Here is a 21861-nt window from a genome sequence, read left to right as displayed (position 1 = left end):
TGTTCTCTCTGCTACCTCACGGTAAGTGGTACCGAAGCGTCAAGTCTTTGCCCAAAAGGATTCTTAACAGCTTCTACCCCCAAGCCATAAGACTCCCGAACAGCTAATCAAATGGCTACCCGGACTATTTGCATTGGCATTGTTGGTTAAGGTCTTGCAAGTAAGCATTTCACTGTAAGGTCTACACCCGTTGAGTTTGTACTGGGCCATTGCAGGTATGGCCCTCTCCGTTTCATTCTGTTTGCTTCCGTTTCGTTCTTAAACGGTAGACCGTTTCCGTAATGAATAGACCCAGGGTTCAGGGACTGGTGTATTTTCCCATATTGGCCACCGGGTGGCATACTGTCCACAGACTAACATTTAGTTCATGCAAATCAATGCAGTGAGTGCACAAGGCAAATATAAAATCGTCCTGAAACACACCGAGAAGTCAACTCAGTTAGGAAGAATCCAAACACGAGAAAATGGGACATATCAACCTAATATTCCAATGTCATTTATTTCCAACATTGGTTATTCTGAGCTTCCTCTTTTCAAATCACACAAGTACAGACCATAAACCTTCATTTGGGTATATGTATGGTTGGCTTTGGTAATGAACAGATGGAACGCATCACATTGTACCTTATCTTGGTGGAAAGGGATGTGTTCATTTATGCCGCGCTCAAGACAACTGGGAACATATGAAAAATGAGCTCCGACTGGGAAAAAATGTTTTAAACGGTCATCCAACTCAGAATTCTGAAGATCACTGACGTCAAGATTTGACCTTGTTTTCCGAGTTCCCAGTTGTTTTCAACGCGGCATCAGATTCACTATATGATAGTGCTGGCGTCATCAGTCCTTTTAAATATTTTGAGGCGGATCCGTTGGCTGGAGGTTTCGGATTTGCGCAGCATCAGAATGAGATTTGAGCTGGGGTGCTAGAGTCTTCCCAAATGGAATTACAAATCCAATGGATAGGTTGAGACCCTAAAGTCAAAAAATTTTGTCAAGAGGGTAAGTTGCTTATTTATATAACTAATTTACCTAACGTTACAGGGTTCAATTGATATGTGTTGCTCCCGGTCCCAGCTGCGGCTAGTCGTTTTAAGGAATGCTTCCTCTTCCAATCGACGCAGTTGCTATCTAACAATACTAGCTAATAGTTAGCGAGCAAATCAGTCAGAAGCTATGCTTTATTTGTTCTATTTATTGAGTTTAGCAGTATGAATGTCTGTGTCCTTTTTAACGATTGGAGGTTGAAGCCAGTGATGTGAAGAATTTACTGTCCAACGCTTGTTGTAGCATTTAGGATCTTCAAGTGTTAGTTAACTAGCTGCTGGGCTAGGCGGCTAGCTAGCCTGGCTCGCGCAGCTAGCTAAGTAGATGCCAAACAATAACTCACGTGACCCAGTTTCTGGTTTTCTATGAAAGCATTAGCTACAAAAATGTAAAGCACGATTTAGACGGGGTATTAAATACAGCTAGGAGGCTAGTCCTTCTCAGCTGGGCACTGGGCAGTGTTTTTATTTTTTTTGGTTGTTTGATAGCTAACTAAGCGTTTTGACTGTAACGACGATGGTGTTGGCACTCCTTGAAAGCCAATATGTTCTGGTTTACTAGCTACAGTAGTTAGCCATAGTAAATATTAGTTTATTGGCATCGCCTATTCCTTCATGGCTATAGCCAACTGACTTTAGTTAAAAAGCAATATCGTTGGTGTATGTACGAAGTAGTTAGGCATGCCGTTTGGGAAGTGCACCTAACCAGCATCATGACTAACCACGGTAGGATTCAAGTGGTGAGGAAAAGTGTGCATGATACTATTTAACGTTACTCTAGGGTTACCCACGTTCGAGTTGTTGAGAGTGAAACGCTTGGGTTTGCCGGGGGGTTCCCGACGAGATAATGCCAGTTGAGTCACATGAGTGATGGTTACCTTTGCGGACTGTTTTGAACTACACGTGCCTCTTGACACTTTATACAAGTTGAAACGTCGCACCAATGTTTATCATTAACGCTCGAGAATTGACTTGTCGCGTTCAAAACAACTGGGCACTCGGAAATCTCCGACCTCGGTGTGTTAAAAAAACTTGGAACAAAAAAATAGCTGTTACTGGGAAAAGTCGATTGAAAGTTAATCAAACTCTCAATTCCAAATCGGAAACCGCTGCATACACCAGTTTCATAGACGTCGTCATTTGATGCCATCATTCCTCGTAGCTAGGTAAATTGATTTATTTGTCTGGTCATTTGTAACTGAAGAATAGAGTGCATTCTTCTCATTTCCATTTGTCATGTCCAAACAAACTAATTCACTTCCATGTGGATTATCTTTCAGTGCACCAAACATTTCCAATACCAACCCATGTCCCCTAAAAGAGAAGCTGAAAAGGAGCATCATCAGGATTGTGTTTTATCCAGACAGGACCTCAAGTTCACTGCAAACATTACTTGTATTAGTCTAATACATGGTGACAATGTAACATTTAGTTCAGGCATTGTAGACCTGCCCATCTGTGTTCAACCTGACACTGAATGTCAAGAGCACTTCCAGACAGTAAGTACAAGGAAGTGCTGTATACCGGCAAGTCTTCAGTATTGATATGGAAGAGTCATTTAAAAGAATAAGCTATCCAGTTCTCTTCCTGTTCAGTTGCTTGTTTCTCTTGAATAAGTTCTTACTGGGCTAGGCCTACAGTGCATTCGGAAAGTATTCAGACCCCTTGACTTTCTCTACATTTTGTTATGTTACAGCCTTATTCTAAAATGTATTAAATTGTCGTCACCCCCCCTTGTCCCAAAGCCACTCTCGCGTTACGGTCGTTGTCCTGTTGGAAGGTAAACCTTCACCTCAATCTGAGGTGCTGTGGAGCAGGTTTTCCTCAAGGATCTCTCTGTACTTGGCATTCAAGCCAAAGAGTTAAATCTTGGTTTCATCAGACCAAAGGACTCTCAGACCATGGTCTCATGGACTGAGAGTCCTTTAGGTGCCTTTGGCAAACTCCAAGCGGGCTGTCTTGTGCCTTTTTTACTGAGGAGTGGCTTCCGTCTGGCCACTCTACCATAAAGGCCTGATTAGTGAAGTGCTGCAGAGATGGTTGTCCTTCTGGAAGGTTCTCCCATCTCCACAGAAGAACTCTGGAGCTCTGTCAAGAGGGACCATCGGGTTCTTGGTCACCCACCTGACCAAGGCCCTTCTTCCCAATTTGCTGTTTGGCCGGGCTGCCAGCTCTAGGAATAGTCTTGTTGGTTCCAAACTTCCATTTAAGAATGATGGAGGCCACTGTGTTGTTGGGGACCTTTTAATGCTGCAGACATTTTTTGGTACCCTTCCCCATATCTGTGCCTCGACACAATCCTGTCTCGGAGCTCTACGGACAATTCCTTCAACCTCATGGCTTGGTTTTTGCTCTGACTTGCACTGTCAACTGTGGGACTTTATATAGGAAGGTGTGCCTTTCCAAGTCATGTACAATCAATTGAATTTACCACAGGTGGACTCCAGTCAAGTTGTAGAAACATCTTAAGGATGATCAATGGAAACAGGATGTGCAAATTCTAGTCTCATAGCAAAGGGTCTGTTTAATTTTTTTTATACATTTGCTAAAATTTCTAAACATGTTTTCACTTTGTCATTGTGGTATATTGTCTGTAGATTGGTAAGGACAAACAATTGAATCCATTTCAGAATAAGGCTGTAACGTAACAATGTGGAGAAAGTCAAGGGGTCTGAATACTTTCGAATGCACTGTATATGGACAAGCTGCCTTCTGGAGATGTGTGTTGGAGGGTCTTTGTTGATTTGACGACACAACCACACATTCCAACTCTAAAAGAGCATGATAGATCATTCTGTTTATTCAATGTACGTATTCTAAAAGCTGGGGGATGTTCTTGGTGAAGTCATAATGTGTGAGAGATCGTGATTTGAACCAGTGCCAGATTACTCACTCCCCCGCTATAGCAGAGAAACTTTACCGTCTGTGCTGTGATGGAAAGACTGAAGTGTGCAACTGATCCTGCTGGTCACAGTTTCGGAGAGCGAGCGAGACGTCAATCAGTGTTATTCCGCCTGAGTAGCTCATTGTGCCACTACCTCATTAAATAATATATCGGGAGAGGGGAGAGGTAGGGCTTTGTGCGCTTGATATTCCACCCCACTGACACACTGACTGCCCTTCCTGTTGTTTTCACTGTCCAGTAGCCGCTTTATAGAAATTAAATCGGAAAACAATGCAGGCTGATATCTCCTGTCACACCTGCTGGAAATGCCTTCACTTGTGGTAGTGACATTGTAGAGTATGTGTACAAGCTTTTGTATGTTATGGGGTCAGTGGAAGGGTCATTTATCTGCAAGTTTTTATATGCTATTTGTTTAAGGGGTGATAATTCTGTGTACGGCTCTAGATTTCTGATAACCGAGGGTCGGAGTTCAGGAGGGAAGGACAGCAAATGGGCTCCTGCTGATACATCGCTGGTTGGTCAGTCCAATTAGGTCAGACGTCGTTAGTGTTTGGAGTGAGAGATTTTTCACCATTGATCTAATTGGTAACAGTGAACTGTAAACATTTTTGGGGAACATCCCGCATTTCACTCCAACCTTTACCACCTAACCACAACAATGATAAAGGCCGTTCAGGCCGGCACACAGTGACGATTTGTGCACAACACATTAAGTGGCCACATTTAAAGAAGCTTGAAGACCAGGCTGTACTGCCATGGTCTGTCCTGCAAATATCTCAAGCCCAGTTGGCAGTTGTCATATTTTCCTTAAAAGAGATGGAGATGGCAGCTCGAATACTCTCAATTATCATGCCTCAAACCCCTGGTCTGGTAAATAACCTTCTCACTGCCTTAATTAACTATGTCTTGTTCTCTCGCACGCACGCACGCACACACACACACACACACACACAGACTTGATGCCATAAAGGGAGCAGTTGTTGGCTCTGTTCGTGCCTGTGCTGTATGACTCGCTCTGTGGAGCAGCAGCTGTGTGGAGGAAGAGAGGTGGCAGACGCCCCCCCCCTACAGTCTCCAAAACCCCACACCTGGAAGCCATCGTCCCACCCCTGCCTGACAGGGCCCCGGTGGGCCTGGAGGAGCCGGCATGGGCTCCATTACGTCAGTCACCTGTGTTTTATTAATCGCGACCGTGCATCATCTGGGTTGTGTTTTACAGTTGGCTGAGTTTGCAATCATTACAACCACACAGAGCCTCGTCAAAGTGCTAATCTTTTTTTTTTTTTCAATTGCTGAAAACATTTACTTCCTGAAATTCCACCTAAAGAATTTCTGATAGTGTCAACTGGCATATCGGTAATGAAATCGGAACATCAAGCACATCCCACAAGAATGAGTCGTGTTCTAGGTTACAGTTTGTAAAGTCGGTTAAACATTTATCTGAATAAATATTAGGTAGGCCTATCCCATGTCTCTTAGCCATTTAAAACATTTTAAGAGCTTTCCTTGCTATAATAACATTTTGTGGATACACACTGACCTCCAGTGATATCATATCGGTGCTTTGGGCACGTGTCACCGTTAATTGATACTCTAGGCCTTTATGCAAGGGAAAGTCAATCCTCTGTGTGTGCTAATCTCAGATCAGCTTCTAAAACAACATTTGTGGGGTTGATTAATTAGGCTTGGCCTAGACTATACCTTTGACTCTAAAGCTGTGGTAATAGGAACAGGCTTAGCGTAATAGCACAATGTGTTTTTGGGGCCTGGAATGGGTGTCAGAAGCAGCAGATCAGAATATGGTATCGTGGTCTGTGTTTTAATGTGTAGGCTAAACACACACTGAGAGGGAAGTAGATTACTTGTGTGTTTTGTTCTCTCAAAGTTCAGGCTGGAATGGCAATGGTGTATTCTACAAACTGTTCAGCGTCGGTCGGTGCCCGATTCTCTGACACAGCAGGGACGGGACCTCTCCACAACATAATCAGATCTGGTGACGGTCAGAGGATCAGGATGTCTTACAAAGTGAACTGTACCTGAGAGTGAGCATGTGGCCTTGCTCAATCTTAATAGGTCCACAACTCAATGAAACCTATGAGTGCTACAGCATATGCTCATTTTAATAGGTGTAGGAACCTGGGTCATATGCTTACATTTACATTTTTTTTTACATTTTAGTCATTTAGCAGACGCTCTTATCCAGAGCGACTTACAAATTGGTGCATTCACCTATAATATCCAGTGGAACAACCACTTTACAATAGTGCATCTAAATCTTTTAAGGGGGGGGTTAGAAGGATTACTTTATCCTATCCCAGGTATTCCTTGAAGAGGTGGGGTTTCAGGTGTCTCCGGAAGGTGGTGATTGACTCCGCTGTCCTGGCGTCGTGAGGGAGCTTGTTCCACCATTGGGGTGCCAGAGCAGCGAACAGTTTTGACTGGGCTGAGCGGGAACTGTGCTTCCTCAGAGGTAGGGAGGCGAGCAGGCCAGAGGTGGATGAACGGAGTGCCCTTGTTTGGGTGTAGGGCCTGATCAGAGCCTGAAGGTACGGAGGTGCCGTTCCCCTCACAGCTCCGTAGGCAAGCACCATGGTCTTGTAGCGGATGCGAGCTTCGACTGGAAGCCAGTGGAGAGAGCGGAGGAGCGGGGTGACGTGAGAGAACTTGGGAAGGTTGAACACCAGACGGGCTGCGGCGTTCTGGATGAGTTGTAGGGGTTTAATGGCACAGGCAGGGAGCCCAGCCAACAGCGAGTTGCAGTAATCCAGACGGGAGATGACAAGTGCCTGGATTAGGACCTGCGCCGCTTCCTGTGTGAGGCAGGGTCGTACTCTGCGAATGTTGTAGAGCATGAACCTACAGGATCGGGTCACCGCCTTGATGTTGGTGGAGAACGACAGGGTGTTGTCCAGGGTCACGCCAAGGCTCTTAGCACTCTGGGAGGAGGACACAAGGGAGTTGTCAACCGTGATGGCGAGATCATGGAACGGGCAGTCCTTCCCCGGGAGGAACAGCAGCTCCGTCTTGCCGAGGTTCAGCTTGAGGTGGTGATCCGTCATCCACACTGATATGTCTGCCAGACATGCAGAGATGCGATTCGCCACCTGGTTGTCAGAAGGGGGAAAGGAGAAGATTAATTGTGTGTCATCTGCATAGCAATGATATGAGAGACCATGTGAGGATATGACAGAGCCAAGTGACTTGGTGTATAGCGAGAATAGGAGTGGGCCAAGAACAGAGCCCTGGGGGACACCAGTGGTGAGAGCACGTGGTGCGGAGACAGATTCTCGCCACGCCACCTGGTAGGAGCGACCTGTCAGGTAGGACGCAATCCAAGCGTGCGCGGTGCCGGAGATGCCCAGCTCGGAGAGGGTGGAGAGGAGGATCTGATGGTTCACGGTATCAAAGGCAGCAGATAGGTCTAGAAGGATGAGAGCAGAGGAGAGAGAGTTAGCTTTAGCAGTGCGGAGAGCCTCCGTGACACAGAGAAGAGCAGTCTCAGTTGAATGCCCAGTCTTGAAACCTGACTGATTAGGATCAAGAAGGTCATTCTGAGAGAGATAGCAAGAGAGCTGGCCAAGCACGGCGCGTTCAAGAGTTTTGGAGAGAAAGGAAAGAAGGGATACTGGCCTGTAGTTGTTGACATCGGAGGGATCGAGTGTAGGTTTTTTCAGAAGGGGTGCAACTCTCGCTCTCTTGAAGACGGAAGGGACGTAGCCAGCGGGGTGAGGTAGGGGAGAAGGTCTCCGGAAATGGTCTGGAGAAGAGAGGAGGGGATAGGGTCAAGTGGGCAGGTTGTTGGGCGGCCGGCCGTCACAAGACGCGAGAGTTCATCTGGAGAGAGAGGGGAGAAAGAGGTCAAAGCACAGGGTAGGGCAGTGTGAGCAGGACCAGCAGTGTCGTTTGACTTAGCAACGAGGATCGGATGTCGTCAACCTTCTTTTCAAAATGGTTGACGAAGTCATCCGCAGAGAGGGAGGAGGGGGGGAGGGGGAGGAGGATTAAGGAGGGAGGAGAAGGTAGCAAAGAGCTTCCTAGGGTTAGAGGCAGATGCTTGGAGTTTAGAGTGGTAGAAAGTGGCTTTAGCAGCAGAGACAGAAGAGGAAAATGTAGAGAGGAGGGAGTGAAAGGATGCCAGGTCCGCAGGGAGGCGAGTTTTCCTCCATTTCCGCTCGGCTGCCCGGAGCCCTGTTCTGTGAGCTCGCAGTGAGTCGTCGAGCCACGGAGCAGGAGGGGAGGACCGAGCCGGCCTGGAGGATAGGGGACAGAGGAAATCAAAGGATGCAGAGAGGGAGGAGAGGAGGGTTGAGGAGGCAGAATCAGGAGATAGGTTGGAGAAGGTTTGAGCAGAGGGAAGAGATGATAGGATGGAAGAGGAGAGAGTAGCGGGAGAGAGAGAGCGAAGGTTGGGACGGCGCAATACCATCCGAGTAGGGGGAGAGTGAGAAGTGTTGGATGAGAGCGAGAGGGAAAAGGATACAAGGTAGTGGTCGGAGACTTGGAGGGGAGTTGCAATGAGATTAGTGGAAGAACAGCATCTAGTAAAGATGAGGTCAAGCGTATTGCCTGCCTTATGAGTAGGGGGGAAGGTGAGAGGGTGAGGTCGAAAGAGGAGAGGAGTGGAAAGAAGGAGGCAGAGAGGAATGAGTCGAAGGTAGACGTGGGGAGGTTAAAGTCACCCAGAACTGTGAGAGGTGAGCCATCCTCAGGAAAGGAACTTATCAAGGCGTCAAGCTCATTGATGAACTCTCCAAGGGAACCTGGAGGGCGATAAATGATAAGGATGTTAAGCTTGAAAGGGCTGGTAACTGTGACAGCATGGAATTCAAATGAGGAGATAGACAGATGGGTCAGGGGAGAAAGAGAGAATGTCCACTTGGGAGAGATGAGGATTCCAGTGCCACCACCCCGCTGGCTCGATGCTCTAGGGGTATGCGAGAACACGTAGTCAGACGAGGAGAGAGCAGTAGGAGTAGCAGTGTTATCTGTGGTGATCCATGTTTCCGTCAGCGCCAGGAAGTCTAGGGACTGGAGGGTAGCATAGGCTGAGATGAACTCAGCCTTGTTGGCCGCAGACCGGCAGTTCCAGAGGCTGCCGGAGACCTGGAACTCCACGTGGGTCGTGCGCGCTGGGACCACCAGGTTAGAGCGGCAGCGGCCACGCGGTGTGGAGCGTTTGTATGGCCTGTGCAGAGGAGAGAGAACAGGGATAGGCAGACACATAGTAGACAAGCTACAGAAGAGGCTACGCTAATGCAAATGAGATTGGAGTGACAAGTGGACTACACGTCTCGAATGTTCAGGAAGTTAAGCTTACGTTGCAAAAATGTTATTGACTAAAATGATACAGTACTGCTGGCTGGTGGAGTAGGCTAGCTAGCAGTGGCTGCGTTGTTGACTTTGAACGTGTAGCTGGCTAGGTAACCTCGGTAGTTTCAGTACTACACCTTGTCATGATACAAAGCAACTTTGTAGCTAGCTAGCTAACATAACACTAATCAAGACGTTCCTTGTAGTGTATTTAGTTTCAACAATGCTGCTCGTCGGTAATAGTTGGCTAGGTTAGGAAAAATGGCGTCGCGGGGGACGGAAATAGCTGGCTAGCTAACCTCGATGGCTGGCTAGCTAACAATTATCAATTAACAATTATCAAGCTATGACAAAGACAACTAGGTAGCTCGCTAGGTAACACTGCACTAGTCAAATCGTTCCGTTGTGAAGTATTAGTAACTACAGCGCTGCTAGTCGGTAACGGATGGCTATCTGGCAGTGGGTTAATGATGACTAGGTGTGTTGAGTAAGTCTGGCGCCGCGTCGCGGCTGGCTAGCACACCTCGATAATACTCAAACTCAAACTACACAATTATCTTAGATACAGAGACAGCACAGACAACTATGTAGCTGGCTAACTAACACTAACACCACACTAATCAAGTCGTTGCGTTGTAATGTAATAGTTTCTGCGGTGCTGTTAGTCGGTAGAAGTTGGCTAGCTAACAGTGATGACTAGCTAGCTAGCAGCTAGCAGTGTTGACTACGTTAGGAGGACGAAGATAGCTAGCCTCGATAATTACTCAGTTACTCTAAACTACACAATTATCTTTGATACAAAGACGGCTATGTAGCTAGCTAAGAAGAATTGCTCAGATCAAACAAATCAAGCCGTTGTAATGTAGCGAAGTGGAATATTACCTGTGGAGCGAAGCGTGGTGCGACTGCTCGCTCCAAACCGGAAGTCCTGGCTTTGTATATGCTGTTTGTATTGGTAAGCCTAGGTCTTCAGTGACTGCCTTTTTTTATAGAGAGCAATACACATATGTAGTCAGGGCAACATGCTTTCAAGGAGGATTGTTCACCTGAAAGAGCTAGCTAAGCTACGCAACATGCATTCTAAAAGGGACTCGGGAGGTAGACGACTCCAAATGCCTTTTGAAAATGGGCTCCATTTTTATTCTTAAAAATGAAACGTGCTTCAAGTCTACTTGATCAAACCTTAAATCCAACCAAAGATCTACTCCAGAGGTTTGGCTGATTGTGGAAGTGAGAGGTCCACTTTCAGTTGACGTGAACATTTGCGAAACCTTAAAGGTACTGATAAAGGCAAACATGCAGGGCTGTATCTTCTGTTTCACTGTTGTTGCTCAAGCCTGTGGTATTCATAGGGGACTGTCGTGCACATGTAATTTAAAGCCCTGTCGCTGACTGCGTGCTGAAACCTGTTGAAGGACATGCATGTGATAGATTATCACGAAACCAGTTTTAACCATGGCAGTAGCAAATTCAGTTAGAAAACCATGATGTATCTGCAACAAAACAACTGTAATTTTGAAGACCAAGATGCCTAGTTTATGGCACTTTGCCTTATTTTAAACACATTTTACATTTGTCTGAATTTTGTACGCTTCACCCCAAGTTCACATTACCGAAATCTGTCTAAAAGGCCTGATGGTTTCTTTCTGGAAATATGTTTACTTTGGTCCCTCAAGTGGTTCTCATGCTTTAATAGCCCCCCCCCCCCTTGAATCCCCCAAAATACTTGCCTATTAGCTAGTTTTTAAAGGCGAAACCTTCGTTTTAGTAGAGAAGTTCTATGAAAAGTGCCAATCTCCCTGTTTGCTGAAAACGACCAGCATTTTGTCATGACATTTCTATACCTGAATGATGGATACCCAATGAATGTGAAATCTTGAGCTAACAAATACTTTTCCAGACCTTTTAAATGGAAATGCTGTCGTGGACACTATCACATCAGTGCAATAAAGCATTCATCTGGTCCCCTTCAAGCAATGAGGGGAATCTGCCTGGTTATGTAACGCTCTAATCCTTTCAGTCCCGGAGGGAATTGGGAAGGGCCTCAAGCACATCTGTGATGCTTGTGTCATTGGCTCAGACTCGTTCTAGGAAATCTTGGGAGTGCAGCTGCGTGGAGTACTCTGTTTGTCAAGTCTTTGGACTTGGTTATGGCAGGAGTGTGATCATGGATGTCTGGAGAACTGACCCTGTGACCCAGTAGATCTTTTGCTGATTGGAAATGCAAGCTTTGTGACTTGATTTTGGTAAATGTACTGGAATAGATTAAAAATGTTTAATACTTGGTCATGGAGAGAGGCATCTTATACTGAACAAAAATATAAACGCAACATGTAAAGCATTGGTTTCATGAGCTGAAATAAAAGATCCCAGTATTTTTCCATATGCTAAAAAAGCTTATTTCTCTCATTCTGTGCACAAAATCGTTTACATCACTATTAGTGAGCATTTCTCCTTTGCCAAGATAATCCATCCACCCGACAGGTGTGGCATATCAAGAAACTGATTAAACAGCATGATCATTACACAGGTGCACCTTGTGCTGGGGACAAAAGGCAAAATGTGCCGTTTTGTCAACACAATGCCACAGATGTCTCAAGTTGAGGGAATGTGCAATTGGCATGCTAACTGCAGGAATGTCCACCAGAGCTGTTGCCAGAGAATGTTATGTTCATATCTCTACTATAAGCCGCTTCCAATGTTTGTTTTTAGAGAATTTGGCAGTACGTCCAACCGGCCTCACAACCACAGACCACATGTAGCCATGCCAGCCCAGGACCTCCACATCCGGCTTCTTCACCTGTGGGATTGTCTGAGGGAAGGGATGGGGGTAGTGCTGAAGATTTTATAATTCCCTTTTGTGGTGAAAAACGAATTCTGATTGGCTGGGCCTGGCTCCCCAGTGGGTGGGTGTATGCCCACCTATGACTGTGCCCCTTTTCAGTCATGTGAAATCCATAGATTAGTGCCTGCTGAATTCATTTCAATTGATGACTTCCTTTTATATGAATTGTAACAGTAAAATTGTTGGAAATGTTTTTTATATTTTTGTAAAGTATATATTCCAGATAGTAGTTTGCTCTTTGGTAAATGTTAATTGAGCCGTTCAGTTAAATATTGAATAAAAAAAGATGACTGTATGACTTCAAGAGCTAGCCTAAAGCATAACTTCAAGAATCAATCTGATGTTATGAATACACGCTAGTTTTTCCCTGTCTGTACACTGGTCTCTCTTGATTCACTGACTCATCTCTCCTTCTCCCAGGTTCAACTGCCGCCATGGCTGAAATGGAAGTGGCTATCTCCCCTGCCCAGATCGAGACACTTCACCTCAGCCCCTCGCTGTCCTCCACCTCTACATTTTCCTGCCCTTCCTCACCTGGATCCTCTTCTTCCTCATCCTCCTGCTCGGACTGCTCCTCGGACTGCCCCAACCAGCACCAGTCCTCTTCCAGTCCCAGAAGCTCCAGTCCCAGAAGCTCCAGTCCCAGACCAGTCCCAGTGGCTGCAGCAGTGGCAGCGATGGCATGCGGGGCTGCAGCCCTCCTTTGGACATCATATCTGAGGACGCTATGGAGCTGGACCTGGTCATCGACCCTGAAGTGGCCCTGAAGGCTTGCCAGGAGGTCCTGCAGAATGTCAAACTCCTGAAGGTTGAGGAAGAACCAGAGTTGTTGGAAAAGTGCAGCCCGCAAAGGCGGCTGCCCAATGGAACAGTATACTTGGAGCCTTTCGACACGGGTTCGATTAAAGAGGAGGAAGAACAGCATGATCCTCTACAACAAATAACGCTACCATGCCCTCTATCACAACAGCCTTGTGACACAGGTTCCATTAAAGAGGAGGAAGAGAGTGATGCTCTTCGACATATTCCCTGTGACACAGGTTCGATTCAAGAGGAGGATGAAGAGGAAGAAAAGCGTGATCCTCCCCGACAAATTACTCCGACATGCCCTCAGTCGCAACAACAGAATGGCGACCAGTCCTCCGCAGCAGCCAAGCAGTCCTTGCTTTTACGGTTATTTGAGTCTAAGCTCTTCGACGTCTCCATGGCCATCTCCTACCTGTACAAGTCCAAAGAGCCCGGCGTCCAGGCCTACATTGGCAACCGCCTCTTCAGCTTCTCGGACGACGACGTGGACTTCCACCTGCCCCAGCTGCTCAACATGTACGTCCACATGGACGAGGATATGGGCGACGCCATCCGGCCCTACGTGGTGCACCGCTGCCGCCAGAGCATTGCCTTCTCCCTGCAGACGGCATGGCTGCTCGGCGCCTACTCCTCCGACATGCACATCTCTACCCAGCGCCACTCGCGCGGCACCAAGCTGCGCAAGCTAATCCTCTCCGACGAACTAAAGCCCCACTCGGCTTCTAAAGGTGTGGATCCAGCTGGTGCTGCAGCCGCCAGCCCTGGGCTGCGGGACGGTGCTCGGATTCACCAGCGGCACGCCGTGGAGCCGTCCCCGGCTCCTGACAGCCAAATCATCCCCGCCGATGCCTACCTCTCGCCTTCCAAGCGGACACACCAGCGGTCCAAGTCGGACGCCACGCATTGCACGAGCCTGGCGACTAGCCTCAAGAGAACAGCCAGCAACCCCAAGGTGGAAAGGGGCTACGATGAGGTGAGTGCCTTAACATATTTTGTCATACAAAAAGAGGGGCGAGTGTTATCTGAGTTGGAGAGTATAGAAGATGTTCATTTTAATCATGTCTTCAATAGGCCTGTTGCCTACATGTTCTCTTTAACAGTCACTGTAGATGATCGAGCAGAGTAAACCCTGTGTGGATTTTATTTGAGGAATCTGAGCCCCTACTCTGATTACCAAGTTTTTCTCCATCTGTGTGTCAGTAGTAGATGTGTGTCCTACATAACACTGGGATTCAGCAAGTTACATTTTGTTCAAATACACTGGATCGTGGCAGGTCGGCAAGACTTTTATTCGCAGGTGCAGCGTTTGATTGCGACTTACAGCATTGTCTTCCATGCCTCCCAATAATATTACTTGTGGAAAAACTGTTCTGTCAAAATGGAACATTCTTTGGGACACAGGCTTACTCATTTTGGATCTTCAGGAGCACTATTCCAGCTCTTTCTATGCTCTAGCCAGACTACCCTCAGTCTAACTAATAAAGAAGGGGGTGGTGTTAGGTAGCATCTGTCCCACATCTCCAGAGTTCCCTCCCTATTGTTTTGGACGTGCAGTCTCCTCCCTCTTCTTTTTGGCTGGACTTCTCAGCCAGATTGCTCTGCAGCTGGTGTCAGAGGTCAGAGTGAGTTTGAGTCCCTCCCGACTGGAGAGCTTGTTGTAAAAATGGGTCACTTTCTATTGTTGCTGATATTCGACTGTTTACCAGATGCTATTGCGAGTATGTTTGTGTGTTGAGGCAGGATTTGTCAGTGTTGACCAGGGATATGGGCCTTGTGGTAAACCACATGAAAGCCATGCCTCTTGGTTGGAAGAGATACTATCAAATAGTGTGGTTTCCTTGTGAGTGCACAGGGAAAGAATGTCAGGGATAGTGTTTATCGGCTTCCCCTTTCTGGCCTTTCTGTCTGGCTGACTGTCTGAACTGAAATCTGGCTCGCAGCCTTCTTCCATCTCATCAGGGGATCAGTTATTTTATGAGAAAGACGGAACAATGTCCTGAACCAGAGCAGAGAGATGGTCACACTCCCTCTCGTTTTTATACATTTTACTCTCCTCTCACTTCCACCCCTTCTTTTAAATGTATTTTTTTTTTTATATACTTTCTGGGCAAGTGGACTCCGACATCTTGCTGTGTTATGTGTTTCTCCCTACTTCCAATGTTCCCTCTTTTACCTCTAGTCTCTCTCGCTCTGCTGCCTTTTTTCTTTGTTTTGTTCCTGTTTTTTTGCATCCTTTTTTAATATCCCCTAACCCGCCCTCTCTCAGCTAATATCCTTTCCTTCTTTCACTGTCCCTCACTCTGTTTTCCTCCTCTCCCTTTGCCAGTTGTGCCTGCATCAAACCTTCCCGCTGGGATTTTGGATGTTCAGTGATCCATGTCGGTGCTCTGTGAAGACTCCTGTAGGGCAGGTGGAGCCCAATAACGATCCACAGAACACAACCAACACCATAAAGGAGTTCAAGGGCGCATCACTCTATTGACTCTGGTCTTTAGGATGTATTAGCAAAGCTGGGCAGAAACTGCATCTCCAATAGAAATCCCTGTCGTGCTGAACTGTGCTTGTGCAGGCCGTCAAATCAAAGGCACTCCTTCGATATAATGTTTTTGATAAATTAAAAACGTGTCAGTCTCACTTTCACAAGGTTATAGTAATGACAGTTTCCGCTACTTAAGACATTTGCTTGAATCTATATTTTGCGTTTGAGAAAATGAATAATTAAGGATACATTTTTTTACTTCTCCCATTGACTTGCCAAACCCCGGTCTGCTTCGCAAGCGTTCCCGGAAGTCTCGCAGTGTTGCGCCTCTGGGTTTAGAAACTGATCATTAGTTGGAATGCAAGCAGGCCATTTTGCTTTGATAAATACTGTACTGATAGTCCTTATTGATAAGGCTTCACTCGCTGTCTTGTTAGTTCTGAGCTGTGTTCAAATACTCATGCTAACCGCACTATTTGTGACAAAATGATTATGTAGTAGGCTTATTGGTCATAGTATGGATATAGTTAGTATGCCAAAAGTTCCCGGATGTCGTACTACAGTTGCCAAAATTCGAAGTATACAAGCAGTGGCCCATAATGCAATTCTCCAGGAAATGGGCGTGGCTTTACAACAATTTCAGATAAGAGAATGGCTGAAAATATACAGTAAAAGTACGACGAGAGCGGATACATTTGCTGCTTTTAAGAAAATGTTGAGCAATGTAATAAGGTAATGACTTTTCAACTAAGTTGATGTTACGCATTATGTTGGCTGACAATTTGTTAGCTGCGCAATCCTTACAAACCGCATATCATTACAGTAGCTGAAAGGATACCGTTTGTTTATAGGATGCTAAAATGAACTAATAGTGTGTGTGTGATATACTAATTGAGTATATAGTATACAGTATGTTAGTATGGGTATTCAAACACAGCTCTTGATATAGGCCTAATTGAATAGCTAGGTTTTTCTCTTTTTACTTGGCCTCTGGCTGGATTGCATCAGTGAGGGGGAAAAAACATCAGGACACAAAGCACAGTGAGGAGAAAGACGAATGCTGTGAAATACACTGGGCGTACAAAACATTATGAACACCTCTTTCCATGACACTGACCAGGGGAACCCAGGTGAAAGCTATGATCCCTTATTGATGTCACTCGTTAAATCCACTTCAATCAGTGTAGATGAAGGGTAGGAGACAGGTTAAAGAAGGATTTTTAAGCCCTGAGACAATTGAGACACGGATTATGTGTCATTCACAGGGTGAATGGGCAAGAGAAGATTTAAGTGCCTTTGAACGGGGTATGGTAGTAGGTGCCAGGCACACCGGTTTGTGTCAAGAACTGCAACACTGCTGGGTTTTTTCACACTCAACAGTTTCCCGTGTGTATCAGGAATGGTCTACCACCCAAAGGACATCCAGCTAACTTGACAACTCTGGGAAGCATTGGTGTCAACATGGGCCAGCATCGCTTTTCGACACCTTGTAGAGTCCATGCCCTGGCGAATTCAAATCAAATGTATTTATAAAGCCCTTTTTACATCAGTCGATGTCACAAAGTGCTGTATAGAAACCCAGCATAAAAACCCAAACGGCAAGCAAGAGACTGTTCTGAAGACAAAAATGGGGGGTGCAACTCAATATTAGGGAGGTGTTCTTAATGTTTTGAACACTCAGGGTATGTCCACCATTTTGAGCCGCGCATTAATGTGAGTGGGACGCCCCCGCAGTGCAGTTTGGGTGGGTGTTGCATAACGGTGCTTTTGTTTACAGTCTGGGCTTAGCTGTCAGTGTCCAGCATGCCCCCTCCGCCTCACTACTACCCTCTTTGTGTGTGTGTATGTGTGTGTGTGTGTGTGTGTGTGTGTGTCCCGTAGTCTTGGCAACAAAGTTGCTGGGCTGGTGCACTGTGGTGGATTCGGATAACTCCTTTTTTTTTTTTTTTTTTTACATTTTGGAGTGGTATTAAATGTAAAATACATTATAAGCTTAACTATAGATGCAGCTGTCGCTTTACACAAATGATTGTAGTTTATATATAAAAGTACCAGTCAAAAGTTTGGACACCTACTCATTCCAGGTTTTCTAAATTTTTTTAACTCATTACTACATTGTAGAATAATAGTGAAGATATCAAAACTATGAAATGGTACACATGGAATCATGGAATTATATTTGAGATTCTTCAAAGTAGCCACCCTTTGCCTTGACAGTTTTGTACACTTTTGGCATTCTCTCAACCACCTTCATGAGATAGTCACCTGGAATGCATTTCAATTAACAGGTGTGCATTCTTAAAAGTTAATTTGTGGAATTTCTTTCCTTGATGCTTTTGAGCCAATCAGCTGTGTTGTGACAAGGTAAGGGTGGTATACAGAAGATGGCCATATTTGGTAAAAGCACAAGTCCATATTATGTCAAGAACAGCTCAAATAAACAAAGAGAAACGACAGTCCATCATTACTTTAAGACATGAAGGTCAGTCAATCAGGAAAATTTCAAGGACTTTGAAAGTTTCTTCAAGTGCGGTCGCAAAAACATACAGCGCTATGATGAAACTGGCTCTCATGAGGACCGCCACAGGAAAGGAAGACCTAGAGTTACCTCTGCTGCAGAAGATAAGTTCATTAGTTACCAGCCTCAGAAATCGGCAATTAACTGCACCTCAGATTGCACCTCAGTTAAAGTAACACACATCTCAACATCAACTGTTCAGAGGAGACGATGTGAATCAGGCCTTCATGGTCGAATTGCTGAAAAGAAACCACTACTAAAGGACACCAATAAGAAGACTTGCTTGGGCCAAGAATCATGAGCAATGGACATTAGAGCAGTGGAAATCTGTCCTTTTGGTCCAAATTTGAGATTTTTGGTTCCAACCGCTGTATCTTTGTGAGATGCAGAGTAGATGAACGGATGATCTCTGCATGTGTGGTTCCCACCGTGAACCATGGAGGTGGGGGTGCTTTGCTGGTGACACTGTCGGTAATTTATTTAGAATTCAAGGCACACTTAACCAGCATTGCTACCACTGCATTCTGCAGCGATACACTATCCCATCTGGTTTGCACTTAGTGGGTATATATGTTTTTCAACAGGACAATGACCCAACACACCTCCAGGCTGTGTAAGAGCTATTTTACCAAGAAGGAGAGTGATGGAGTGCTGCAACAGATGACCTGGCCTCCACAATTTAATTTTTTTAAATCACCCGACCTCAACCCAATTGAGATGGTTTGGGATGAGTTGGACTGCAGAGCGAAGGAAAACTGGGCGACTAGACAGGATCGAGGGGAAAGATGAACTGAGCAAAGTACAGAGAGATCCTTGATGAAAACCTCCTCCAGAGCACTCAGGACCTGACTGGGGGCGACGGCTTCACCTTCCATCAGGACAACGACCGTAAGCACACAGCCAAGACAACGCAGGAGTGGCTTTGGGACAAGTCTCTGAATGTCCTTGAGTGACCCAGCCAGAGCCCGGAATTGAACTCGATCGAACATCTCTGGAGAGATCTGAAAATAGCTGTGCAGTGACGCTCCCCATCTAACCTGACAGAGCTTGACAGGATCTGCAGAGACAAATGGCAGAAACTCCCCAAATACAGGTGTGCCAAGCTTGTAGCGTCTTACCCAAGAAGACTCTAGGCTGTAATCGCTGCCAAAGGTGCTTCAACAAAGTACTGAGTAAATAGTCTGAATACTTATGTAAATGTGATATTTCAGTAAAAAAATATATATAAATGTGCAAACATTTCTACAAACCTGTTTTTGCTTTGCCATCATTCGGTACTGTATGTAGATTGAGGGGAAATAACAGATTTAATCAATTTTAGATTAAGGCTGTAATGTAACAAAATGGGGGGGGGGGCGTTAAGGGGTCTGAATACTCTTTGAATGCGCAGTGTGCAAGTTTGGACACCACCTCATTCAAGGTTTTTTTTCTTTATTTTACTATTTTTTTTATATTGTAGAATAATAGTGAAGACATCAAAACTATGAAATAACACATGGAATCATGTAGTAACCAAAAAATTGTTAAACAAATCAAAATATATTTTAGTTTCTTCAAAGTAGCTACCAATTGCACACTTCCTCAAAACCTCCCCTTTTATTGTCCTCAGCACAAGGTGCACCTGTGTAATGATCATGCTGTTTAATCAGCTTCTTGATATGCCACACCTGTCAGGTGGCTGGATTATCTTGGCAAAGGAGAAATGCTCACTAACGGGGATGTGAACACGTTTGTGCACATTTTAGAGAATCTTTTTGTGCGTATGAAACATTTCTGGGATCTTTTATTTCAGCTCATGAAATATGGCACCAACACTTTACGTGTTGTGTTAATTTTTGTTCAGTGTAGTTGGATTGGTTGCATTATTTACTTCAAAATAGACATTTTGGTGGCAGATGCTTCAACATTGACTGCTGTAAAATCAGTTGTACATTTTTAGACTGACTTCCTTATAAGATAAACTAGTACAGAGAAGCTATGTGTTGTCACCAGGTTAGCTCTGCCTTACGCAATAGTATTCTAACACGTGGCCATGTGTTCAACAATCACCTGGACTACAGGTGCAAAGGACATCTGCTCTATTGCTGACGTCCATGCATATAGATAATGCATTTCTGCCGCACCTTGTGTTTTGCAGGTAACCAAGCCTCCCTGTCAACTCTATCCCCAAGTCATCAGCAATGTGTACTTTGATTACAGGCCTATTGGGTGAGCAGTTACTGACTCTACAGGTACATTCCGGAAGGTATCCTACGACTAATTGCTCATTTAGGCTAAACTCCTGAAATGCTTCGCGTTGTAGAGCGAAACCATTATCTTTTGTGTCATTAAGCACTGAAAAAACAATCAGCGTGAGCATGACATTTTTCACTTCTTTAAAATGTGTCTGCAGTTGCGGTCAAAATATTTTGACACCCTTGCACTTTGCAATGTTGCAGAATGTTCTGTTTCTCTTTTCAAAACTGATTGAATTACTATTTCTACTGTGTAGGCACTTGCAACTTACCATAGGTGAGAAGTTACAGTAACTGAGAATCACCTGCCTCCAAACAAATTTGAAGTGAAAAATCGCCATTTCATAAAAAAATATATACTTTCTTGGTTCTGTGCATAGGTGCCAATATATTTGACCCCCGACTGTAGAACAACAACGACTAGGACTGTGAAGGTCATAGACTTTTGGATGACGGTTATTGATTGGTCAAATCACTTGGTCAGCCAACAATTTAGTATTTAATTTTTCTCGTTTGACTGCATGTGCTGGTGCTGCAGGGAGGGGGAGGGGGGGGAGGGGAGGTGTTGCTAGAACATCTTGCTTGTTTCAGCAAGCAGCAACCAAGTTTCATGATGCGTCAGCTGTTTTGTTTCCAATCCAGCTATATTTATACAGCACATTTCAGACATGGCTTGCAACGCAATGTGTTTTACATACAATAAATAAAAGCTTAAATATATTTACTACACAATAAATTCAACAACAAAAAAAAGGAGAGAATGCCAAGAGTGTGGCTACTTTGAAGAATCTCAAATATAAAATATTTGGATTAGTTTAACACTTTTTCTGGGGGGTTACTACATGATTCCGTGTGTGTGTGTTGATGTCTTCAGTATTATTCTAAGACAATGTTGAAAATGGTAAAAAAAAAGAAACCCTGGAATGAGTAGGTGTGTCAAATTTTGACTTGTACTGTATGCCAAGTTGCTCTCTCAGAATATCATAATGGACCTGACTTTCTCCACTTCTGCTCTGCCTTTCTGCAATTTCTCTTTTAATTTAGTTTCCTCACTCATCCAATGAGCTCTCTGTTTGGTGTGGCCTCTTTCAGCTATGGCATCAATGGTTGCTCTTAATTTGCTATTAAAGTGATCAACTAAATCACAAGAGGTAGGCAGAACAAGTGAAGTATTGTTCATACACTCAGTCTGTAGCAACTTCAGAGAGGAAAGCATTTCTTAATGCGTTAGGTATTACACTGTGCTATGGGCAACAAGGTAGTAAAACATGCACAGTGGTGATCAGATACAATAAAGGATATGTCAATATAAAGCCCCTTGGTAATAACCAGGTCCAGAGTATGGCTGTGGTTGTTGGTGGGCCCAGTAACATGTTGGATAAAGTCCATAGAGCTCAAAACATGAATAAATTCAATGGCCTTGGAGTCAGTCTCTTTTGTCAACATGAATGTTAAAATTGCCCAACACAATGATTTTTATCATAGTTCTCAAGGACAATAGAAAATAGTTAAGATAAATCAGTTAAGATAGTGGGGCAGTGCTTTGGTGGCCTATACAGGGTTATGGCCAGCATTGGTGGCTGACATTTTAAACAGTATAGCATGATGCTCAGAAGACCCAAAGTTGCCAAAATGAAATGTCCTTACATCTGAGAGCGTTAGTAAAAATAGAGGCTGTCCCTCCTTTTTCTGATAGAGTATGAAAGGCTATAGTACGGGG

At 44.9% G+C, this 21861-nt stretch overlaps 1 protein-coding gene across 2 annotated transcripts in view; it reads left to right on the top strand.

The window, feature by feature from the left end:
- The first annotated feature begins 694 nt into the window (after nt 1–694).
- LOC106588340 (phosphatidylinositol 4-kinase beta) overlaps nt 695–21861 on the top strand; it is a 33070-nt gene continuing 11903 nt past the window's right edge. The window contains exons 1-2 of one of the 2 annotated variants that reach the window (XM_014177220.2): nt 695–999; nt 12524–13883. In XM_014177220.2, the coding sequence (XP_014032695.2) occupies nt 12786–13883 (1098 nt within the window). In that variant the 5' untranslated portion in view covers nt 695–999; nt 12524–12785. Of the gene's footprint in view, nt 1000–12523; nt 13884–21861 lie in introns of those variants that run through there. The other variant, XM_045709327.1, reaches the window with a different exon arrangement.

This window comes from Salmo salar, chromosome ssa27 (assembly GCF_905237065.1).
Source record: "Salmo salar chromosome ssa27, Ssal_v3.1, whole genome shotgun sequence".
Classification (NCBI taxonomy): Eukaryota; Metazoa; Chordata; class Actinopteri; order Salmoniformes; family Salmonidae; genus Salmo; species Salmo salar.
Note: the sequence above shows the minus strand (reverse complement) of the source record. Positions and strands in the feature narration are given on the sequence as shown.